This window comes from Cyprinodon variegatus, unplaced genomic scaffold (assembly GCF_000732505.1).
Source record: "Cyprinodon variegatus isolate N-32 unplaced genomic scaffold, C_variegatus-1.0 Scaffold304, whole genome shotgun sequence".
In the NCBI taxonomy this organism is placed as follows: domain Eukaryota; kingdom Metazoa; phylum Chordata; class Actinopteri; order Cyprinodontiformes; family Cyprinodontidae; genus Cyprinodon; species Cyprinodon variegatus.
The window spans coordinates 519,454-530,251 of record NW_015150757.1 but is presented as its reverse complement, the minus strand read 5'-3'; the positions used below and the strand labels follow the sequence as shown (position 1 = coordinate 530,251).

Below are 10,798 nucleotides of genomic sequence, written 5' to 3'. Positions count from 1 at the left end.
CATATTCGGACTGTTTTATATTGTTTATGAATACATGCCCTACTGGCTGTGTGTTAAAATAACCAATGAAAGTGGGAATCGAGGTCAAACCAAGGTCAAACTGAAAATTCTGCACAAACATAGAATTAATTCACCACAACTTCTGTTCAAAATTAGTGTTTATTAACAGAAATCCTTCAGCTCCAAGTCAAAAGGTTTTCAGTTAAAAACTTGACTATTATAGTGAAACTCAACTGAAATAAGCTACTATGTACAAAGAAGAAGGAAAAACCTGATTGAAAACTATAATAATGAGATGATGACACAGTTTAGCATGGATTTTTTTTTGATAACCAAGAATTTTGGATGGGATCTACATTTTTATGATATCTGATTTTATATACTCTATAAATCCCACAGGGAAATTACTTCTCTGCATTTAACCCATCCCCTTGGGGAGCAGTGAGCTGCCATTGTGCAGCGCCCAGGGAGCAGTGTGGGGCTAAGGCTCTTGCTCACGGAGCCAAGGTGGCAGTCTGTGGGAGTGGGGGATTGAACTCACAATCTCAGGATTCAAAGCCCTATGCCCAAACCACTAGGCCGCCACTCTCCCCCGAAGCTGCTAACTAATTTAGAGCAATTTGAATGTTTTCAAACCAATTCATAATGCAAATCAAAGAGGTGGCCAGATAATGTTTTATTAATTGATTTGCTTAATCAGGGACAATAAGCCTTAGTTAATTGATTCTTTACCTTCTTTGAGTGAGCTAGCAGACTCCCATTAAATCCCTTTGGGTCACAATTTGGTAACTATTTGGAGAAAACCCATGAGCATTAATATTATGTCAGTGTTTAAACCCCCAATTTCATAAGGCTTTTTTTAGCTTTATAAACAACAGCTTAGACATGTTGGCATAGCGTACCAAGTGGTCCATCTTGTTAGCTTTGTCTTGCCAACAGTTAATGCATGCCATGATCAAGAATCATCAAAGAGATAAATTATTTAGCTGGAAACTCTCCTTGACTCGTGCCAGACCTGTACCTTTGCTCATTTGCATTTGGAAGATTTCATAGAAGCTCCCCTCCACCAATCTCTTAATCTCTTCAAGCATCTGAAAGTTCCTGAAACTTGAAGAAGAATGTCGAAAACAGTCTGTTTTGCAGCAAGTTGGTTTTAAATGTCATCAGATCCACTTAGCCTTGGTCAGTCTGGAGATCTGGCCCCTGGCCATGAGCCATGATGGTGGCTTCCATGATGGCTTCCTCTCAGAATGGAACCTCTCAGTGCCTCCCGTAGAAGAGAAATAAATCATTGGTGTGGTGTTTGCTGTTTCCTCAAATACAATGGGAGCGAAGGTACACCTTTCCAGGAGTGTCTTTTTAGAGTGGGCTGTGTTGTTGTAATTGTTACTACTAATTTTTGCTCATCTGTCTGAAGCAGGGGTCCGTTTCACAAGGCAGGTTTGCTGAAAAAGTTTTCTAAGCCTGAAATCGGGGAAACTGAGTTTTCTGTTTCCACAAAGAGAGTTTAATCAACCTTTGTTTCTGTTGCCTTAGTAACATTCACATCAGAGAATCTGGTCAGCAGAAGTTTTTGTTCAGTAAACTCAGGGTGTCCTCTGTCTCCACTCTCCTTAAAGCCAATCACATTTTTAATTTCCTGAATTGGTCAGATTGTTGTCATAGTTTTGTGTATATTTAAAAAAACTCATTCTCTAGTTCCATTAGACATATTAGGTTTGAAAAACAAATATTGCATGACCTTTGATGAAGATCTTATTAATGCAGTTACAGAAAATTTGATATTCATAGGGAGAGGATTCTACAACCCAGTTTAAAGGATGTGAGATTTATATGTTCTTGGTTTGTTTAATATATATTTTTTTACAGTTCATGAAGAACTACTGAGATTATTTTCAGATTACACATAACTAGATAAATTGATTCCACAGGGAAATAAAGGGAATTAGCTTAGGGTTAGGATTCATTTGGTGGTAAAAACCTGCTGAGCCTACTGGTGGATAGGCTGCACAATCCGAAGCCAGTCAATGGGACATTACCGCTAATAACAACCAGATAATGGGATGATAACATCCGAAGCGTCTCCAAACAGCCACTTAGTATTTTCTATGTAATGGAAGACAGGATCAAAATTAGGAGGAACCCAATGAGACGATGAACAGGTCCTACCTTTTTAAATAAAGTTTGTATTCTTCATCTCCTGTTGCCAGCTGTTTTCACCTCAATGGAATACATTGATTCACTACCATTCAAGAAATAAACCTGTAATGTTATCGTGATTACAAGAGTTTATGGTGGGCCATTTGATATGTATTAGTTTGACTAAAGATGTATTTCTGATATCTGAAAAAAAATCCTTGTCAAAATGACCATTTCAAACAAATTGACATTCTTCACATCTAGAACAAACATTCTGATTGTCTACAAATTAACTATAGATCTGCATATTCCTATTGTTACTATCTAGTATTTAAATTAATTGACATGAAGAAATGTATTTCAGTTATCTTAAATACGTAATCTTGATTCAAGCTGATAAATATGAAAATGGCCACTTAAAATGTGTAAATATTTCTAGATATCTCAAATTTAATTCTTATTCCTACAATTTATTAGTATTTTTTTTGTTTAATCAATTCCGTTGCTGCCAGAAGTCTTGAAGGCTTAGGTTGGGTAACCCTTATTACCGGTAACTCAAATCTGGGTTTGTAATAGCAATTTCAAAAGTACTGAGAATGTAATCGTTATCTCAGTTTTTTTTTTCATATTTAAGTTTTTTAAAACGTAACTTTTTTTTCCTTTTTTTTTAGCCATTTATATATTTTGATGTTTTTTTTTATCTTTTCAAATTTCTCTCCCTCAGCTTTACGAATTGTGTTATTTTCAAATTGTGTGTTAAAGATCATATTCTCCTGTCATGTAAGGTCAGACAATTCAGGTTAGACAGACACTGGAAAGTTCAAATTGTTTATTCAAAACAAATTAAACAGAACAGAAATGCACGGATCTGTGGTTTTTGTAGAGGCTGTGGGGGGGACACTCATCAATGGCACTCTGGGTTAACAGTTCAGTCCATCCTCTCAAAGTGAGGAAGGATCCAGCCGATGGACTGAAAATGAGATGCGGCGAGAGCCACCCAGAGTGTCTCCGATGCAGCAGCCGCAGTGAGCAGGCAGGAGTCCGACCCGAGACAGGAAAACAGTTCAGAACGGGGCTGTTCTGAGATCAAGGAGTCCGCAGCCCAGTCAGAGGCTCTGATTCAAAGATGTACCGACAGATCCAGGGTTCCAGGAATCCACAGAGCGTTCAGGAAGGTTCAGACTTCCATGAGTCCAGCAAAGAGTTCAGGCAGACATGTTGGGATGCAGAACAGGCAGGATCAGTAGTAGAGAGGCAGGGAGAAGACCTTCTGAGCCAAAACAGTAACAGGGGGCAAGAGGTAGGACTTGATCAGGAGACGACAAGACAAACACCCTCGCTACCCACTGGAGAGCTAGGACATGAACCACGGACAAACTCAAACTAATGACAACAAGAAACATCAATGATCTGACCCCGATAGCTGGGCTGAGCTGTTTATAAAGCAGCAGATGCAGGTGGATAAAATGAGCAATGATTAGCGGGGAGTATTGGCATTGGTGTTATGATTCCATTCGTGTCACGATACTTGGGTCACGATACTGCAATATCAATACATTTCACAATATTTTACCCAGATATCAAAATAAATTCAAATCAAATATATAGATAAAAAGCCAGTGCTGTATATGTTCATCAGAAGAGATAATTTAGTTATCTTGGTGTCAATGTTTGGGGTTTGAGTCAGTCCATGTCTTCCACTATGACCACCTCAAATACAGATATGGCGCTGCGCCGCACAGCTAAAGGGCTCCACAGCGCTTTCTGCCAGAGTGGTGATGCAAAGGTAGCCTATTTTTCCCTCATTATTTTAGGAAACCATGTTTTGTTTTTTAAAATTGAAACTAGGAATTGAAAGATCTATATTATATCTTGCAGCCAAATAACACAATATATCGCCAAAACAATTATTTCTCACACCCCTAGCGATGATTAGAATCTGGGAGAGTTAGGCAGGTGAGTGAAATGAGGATTAGGTCAAGTATCAGGGCAGAGCATGACATTTCTTCCCTTTTACCCTAATACAAACAATCGCTCTTTACACAAGCTTAACAAATTGAAAGTATAAAAACGGCAGAAACAAAGTTTGAAAAAAATAACAACTGAAAAAATTGAATTTGTAAGAACAAAATTTGCGAAATTGGCAAAGTTAATCTCAAAACCTTAAAATCAAAGTTTCCTTTCTGGATTGCTTTTTTTATTTCCATTTACAAAATATATTCTTTGCTTATTAAAAGAAAGGGAGAAATATCTCTCACTGAAGATGCACATGAATAGAACATGTTTACTCATCATATTGAAGCAAGCTAATGCTCATTGAACATTGATAGATCTCCAAGAAGCTTCTGGATAGAAGGTGAGCCCGGTAGAGACTAATTCTACAGCTCTAACAGTTCTAATATACTTGGTATGAGCCAATCCCCTGTATATACAATATTCTGCAAGTGAAAAGCATAAAAAAACCATCAAATGTCCCCAGGTCCTTTCTTCCAAGTACTTTCACCCTGAACGCAGGCGGCCTAATGCTTAAAGAAGTAAACATGTTATCTGAACTGTCACAGCAGAGCCTAAAGCCGTCTCTCTCTATTGCTGATACAAAACTGCATGTCTGCGTGACCATAAAAGCATTATACACCTATGCCTGTGTAAATTCTTCATCATATGGGTCTCACCAACCACAAAACAGGCTTAAACTGGAAAGCAGCAAGACTTTCAGAGAAAGAAAAACAGAACCAATTTGATGTGTAAAATCTAGTTAATCTTTGCTGCTAAAATGTAATCAAATTGCTTTCTGTCCTTAGAGATAGATAAAAGATAAGATTAGACATTAATATGAGAACTTTTCCTTAAACAGAACAGATTATTTAGATCAGGGGTCACCAACCATTTCAAGCCTGAGGGCTACTTCTTGGCTATTGAATCATAGGAAGGGCTACCAATATTGACCTATGAACAAGAGGGGCCAGCGTTCACCTAAATTTCATCCATAATAAACACATTTTTATTGTTAATTTTTAATTTCTAATTTTCCTTTAAATATCATTTTAAAATCTATATAAATGCAAAAATGCTCTATATGATTACTATGATGAAATGCTCTATAAATGATTAAAAAGAAGAGTCACAGAATAAAATAAAATTTCAAACTTAGCCCACTGCTGAGTTGCTGTTTTCAGAAGGCGTTGAGGGCACCCCATGTGGTCCTGGAGGGCCCCTTGGTGCCCGCGGGCACCGCGTTGGTGACGCCTGATTTAGATATAGTGGACAGTGAACACACATTCATCTGAAGCTGTTTTGAAAAACAAAAATACAGGACAATGATAAAGTCCCAAAAAGCCAAACTTTCTTTATCTAAATGAACGAGCAGTGAGGTTTGTTGTCTGTATTTACATAGGAAAATCGTCTAGAATGATCATAGACAATGTGCAGCTGTAGAGCATATCTGCCTTTGAGTCTGAGTGACAGTAAAGAAATACCAAGAGAGCTAAAAACAGATGCAGTATGTCTTCACTCAGTAAGAACAGCCTGTTAGAAAGACTTCCCGGCTTTTATCCATCTCAGGGTGAGTTTAGGGACTGAAATATCCATCAGAGCTGCAAAAACTCCTGGAGAGGTGAGAAAGTGAAGCTCTGCGGAGATATAACAACCTAAATAAAGGTTAAGGAAGTCAAAATACCTCATTCTTGTTTCTAACAGCCCACATTTTGAAAGATTTCTGTACATTTGCAGACACTTTTCCTGGTTTGTGTTATTTTAAATACAATCTTTCTGTTGGAAGAAATCTTTTACTGGCAACACTTTTACTGGTTGCCTTCCTTTTTGACCTCTTGGGCTCCCTTAGGAAGGGTCATATGAGGAATAAAATCAGAGATTTGATATTTTGCAACATAATTCTTCATACACAATGTAGTACATAAGTCTAAAATATTAGCTATGTCACTATTTATGATGTCTAAAACATTTTTTTTTCTGGTAAAACAACATTGGCCATTTTAGAATGAATCTTTGTTGTAAACAGATGAGTTGTGATGACAATGATGATGATGATGATGATGATGATGATGATGATGATAAGACGTATAATGCTGAGCCATGACTGTAAAGCTGTTTTTGTTCGAAAAACACCAAAAAGCTGAAGAAATGTTAGTGAGATTTATAAATATAGCAGAGATGTTTTCAGTGATTTCCTTCAGTGTTTGAAGACATCCAACATTTCTGGCAAAACTTCACCAACCAGCTGCATGAAGAGTGTCAATAAAGTGGGGAGGTTAAAACTTCAGCAACAGTTAAAGCGCAGAAACAGCTCTGCACTTCAAGTGCAAAACACACACTTTATTTGAGGACAACACTTTCTCTGGGGACCCTGAAGCAGGCAGCAGTGCACACAGTGTAGTGAGTCTGAATCAATATAAAGTTGGTTGAATAAAAATAACATATAAATGCTAACCTGAATGGAGAGGAATTAAAAAGCTGATGCAGAGTATTGTTGAAGACTGACACTATGGGTCCCTGAGCAAGACCCTTAACCCCACACTGCTCCCTGGGTGCCACACAATGGCAGCCCACTGCTTCCCAAGGGGATGGGTTAAATGCAGAGAGTTCATTCTGTTGCTCTGTGCTTTTGACAGTGGAATGACAATAAAATGCTGGAAAGAAAAAACGGAAAAAAATTGTTTAGATACAACTAGAGAGGAGGATTCATCATTTGGCTCAGGCACAGAGAAAAGAATAAAAAGTAAAGCTAATATCATTGTTAAATATAGAGGAGGATCATTCTGAAATGGTGATTAATGATTAAAAATCAAACTGCAGACCTCCACTATGTGCTGACTTATTCCTTAGGGCAGCCAAAGTTAACCGCAGTGGTCTGGAAGTCAACAAATGGCTTCAGACAGCGGTCCTTCCCTTTCCTGTGCTTTAAGTTGGTTGTTTTAAAACATGCTCTATTAGAGAGGTCTTCAACAGGGGGTCCGTGACCCCTAGGGGGTCCACAGAGGTACTTCATGGGGGTCACAAAAGATTTGGTTGATTACGCTTTTTTTTTTTTTTATATTCCCCCCTGCAATTTTTTTCCACTATTTACCGTAAAATGTATCTAAATACACATTAACATGAATTCAGCACACTGTAGTAAACAGATAAATGGAGGCAGAAGATGTCTTTCAGTCTTCAATGCATTCAATGGCACACAGGAGCTCTTTTAAGTACTGTTTCATTCACAACACCTGTCCCATCAGCAAGAAATTGGAATCAGAAATACTTAAATAATTCCAGGGTCACTCTATATAAAATAGATTGACTATAGGACCAGTTTCATATAACACTATTTCATACTATATATATAATTAGGGGGACCGCACTCCATCTCACCATCAGTTTGGGGGTCCTTGGCCTAGAAAACATTGAAGACCTCTGCTCTATTATTTATATATATATATACCAAATAGCTGTTTTTGTTTTGGGAGGAAAATCCCCCCTTTAGGTATTTTTACCTCCAGGAAACTAATCCACTTGTCTTACAGAAATATGTCCTCTGTCTGTGTTGTAAATAATTTGCCACAAAAACATTTGGCATATTCCTGTTAAAAGATTTTTTAAAAACCATCTCCATCAGACCTTTAAATACTCCCGTAGATGACAGTTTCCACTTTAAATGTAGGTTTATGTGCTTGTTTTTTAGTTTTCACAACCTTTTCTCTTTTTTTAAAGAAGATTCACACATTTTACCAACATAAGGACATGAAAATTTCATTGAAATCCATGTAATCAAACAAAAGAAGGGTGTTATTCTTGTCTTTGTCAGATAATCATGCAATAAATCAGACCAACATTTTGATGCTGTACAGTGCAGCTTTCCTGTGCCGTGCTTTCTGGCTGGTTGGTGCGTCACACAAAGCAGACACACCTGCCTGTCTGGGCCAGTAATGATAGCCTTGATGAAAAAATGGAGTGATATGTGGTACGACGCACGGGAGGAGGGAGGGCAATTATAAAGCTACAAGGCTCTGAGTGGCACGCACACTAGGAGGTTACACTGGTTGCCATGACTACCCTGTACTGTAGCAATTCAGCTTTTGGTATTAACAAAAAGATAATATTTCTACTTGTGGTCCATGACCCCCATTTACCTCAGCAGCGCTATTTTAAATAGAATTCATAAACGACTATTTCATACTATAATTAAATCTTTTTTTTTTTTTACTCCAGTTAAATGTGCTTTGAGATGTAGCTTCATATCTTGTTGTTTTAATTGAAGCACACATTCGGGGCACTGGGGGAAAATGCTTTTGATGATCTGAAGCACTAAACATGTCAGACCACGTGGCTTCCTTTTTCATTTGATCTTGTTTCAGTTTCACCAGAATAAAGAGAAGTCTGACCTGCAGAATCAAAGGATAGCTTAAATAGGACCTGTTGGACAGGATGATGTAGGAAAACCAATCTCAGTAATCATCATGTGTTGGAACATTGTAGGAGAAGATCAGTATATATTTTCTTTTCAGACAGTGGAATATTCTAGGCTGAGCAGCTAGCAGAAAGCGACAGGTTTCAACAAATCAATCAGTTTCTAGGTTTCTGGGCTGAGAAACACAGAGTCTGAGATCCCTCCAAAGATACTCTATTGGGTCTGGATACTGGCTAGGCCACGTCAGAACCTAGATCTGCATCTTCCAGATCCACTCCTTGGTTATCCTGGCTGTTTGCTTCGGCTCAATATGATGCTGGAAGACCCAGCCTCCACCCATCTTCAATGTTCTAACTGAGGGAAGGAGGTTGTTCCCCAGAATCTACCAATGCGTGGCCCTGGTCATCCTCTCCTTAATACAGTGCAGTCACCCTGTGCCTTGTGCAGTAAAAATCCCCCAGAGAATGATGCTACCACCCCCATGCTTCACAGTAGGGATGATGTTCTTGGGATGGTTCTCATCATTCTTCTTCCTCCAAACACGGTTTGTGGAATTATGACTATTTTGGTCTCATCTGATCACTTGACTTTCTCCCATGACTCCTCTGGATCATCCAGATGCTCATTAAATGCAGACAGGCCTTGACAGGTGTGGTACAGTATAGGCAGGAGAACCTTCCTTGCCATGCTTGATTTCAAACGTCCAAGTGTATTACCAGCAGTGACCATGGAAACGGTGGTCCCAGCTCTTTGCAGGTCATTGAGCAGCTCCTCCCGTATAGTTCTGGGTTGATTTCTCCCCTTTGTTAGGATCATGGAGACCCCACCAGGTGAGATCCTGCATGGAGCTCCAGTCTGAGGGAGATTGACAGTCATGTTTAGCTTCTTCAATTTTTTAACCAAGCTCCAACAGTGGAGCTTTTTCACCAAGCTGCTTGGTTATTTCTCCGCAGCCCTTTCCAGCCTGGTGGAGGTGGACAGTTTAGTCTCTAGTGTCTTTGGACAGCTCTTTGGTCTGGGCCATGTTAGTAGTTGGATTCTAACTGCTTTTTTGGGTTGGACAGGTGTCTTTATGCAGCAAACCAGCTCAAACAGGTGCATCTAATTTAGGAGAATTTAAATGGAGGTGGACATTTTGAAGGCAGACTAACAGGTCTGTGAGGGTCAGAATTCTGGCTGATTGACAGCTGTTCAAATACTGATTTGCGTCTGTGTTATTATACAAATAAAAAATCTTAAAAAATCTTAAAAAAATCTTATATTGTGTTATTTAGATTTTTTTTAGATTATGTCTCTCACACTGGATATATGCCTACGATGACAATTTAAGACCCTCCATGATTTATAAGTGGGACAACTTACTAAATATTATTAATATAAATAATGTGTCACTGTATAAGCACTGCTTCATGACCTTGGACATGGTTCCTGTCTAATTTCCTCAGGATAAATTCCTGTCCCAACAACTGCTCAGGCCACGGCAGATGCAGCGCTGGGAACTCGGTGGCGGGTCGTGTTTACTGTGAATGTGATGAGTACTGGAAAGGAGAGGCCTGTGACATTCCCTACTGCAGGGCCAACTGTGGCAGCCCGGATCACGGCTACTGCGACCTGACCGGAGAAAAGCTGTGTGTCTGCAACGACAGCTGGCAAGGTAAACAAAGCTAATCAATCTTTCATTACCTGGGAGAAGAGCTCTTTAATCAAAACAAGGTCCCTGAGAGATGGTTTTATTCTCAGAACAAAGACCACATTTCCCATAATGCCACGCATGGAGGCACTCTGCTTTGATGTCTGTGTTTTGATTGTTATCAACCTGAAAAAAAGGAGATTTATAAACCCTACAAATAGCAACGTCCTTCATGCTTATTTCCCACATCTTATGATCCTAAATACCGTTTATGTTGAATGTTATAAAGCTTCATCACACACTTGAGATTTCTAAATAAACACAAAATTTTGTTTAAAAAGTTTTTAATCTGTTGTTTGAGTTTTGATTCTGTTACACAATAGACCTGCTTTACAAGGCAAAAAAAACCCTAAAAATTTAAAATGTAAAAGCTTTCCTCCAACCTTCTCCCACAGTAAATCAACAGTAATACAATTATGCGTTAATTAATGCAAAAATAATATATTTTTTCCTTTCCATAACAAGTCAAACTCTTATTAAACAGCGCCCTCTCATGGGCAAATAGATAAAATACAGAAATAATAACCAGTAAAAAAATAAACAAATACATAAGAATAATGATT

General features: G+C 38.6%; 1 protein-coding gene across 2 annotated transcripts in view; it reads left to right on the top strand.

The window, feature by feature from the left end:
- The window catches only part of LOC107090624 (attractin-like protein 1), a 400,529-nt gene that overhangs the window by 52,849 nt on the left and 336,882 nt on the right, over window positions 1-10,798 (top strand). For both annotated transcript variants that reach the window (XM_015384120.1, XM_015384119.1), the window contains exon 5: window positions 9,991-10,199. In XM_015384120.1, the coding sequence (XP_015239606.1) occupies window positions 9,991-10,199 (209 nt within the window). The remainder of the gene's footprint in view (window positions 1-9,990; window positions 10,200-10,798) is intronic.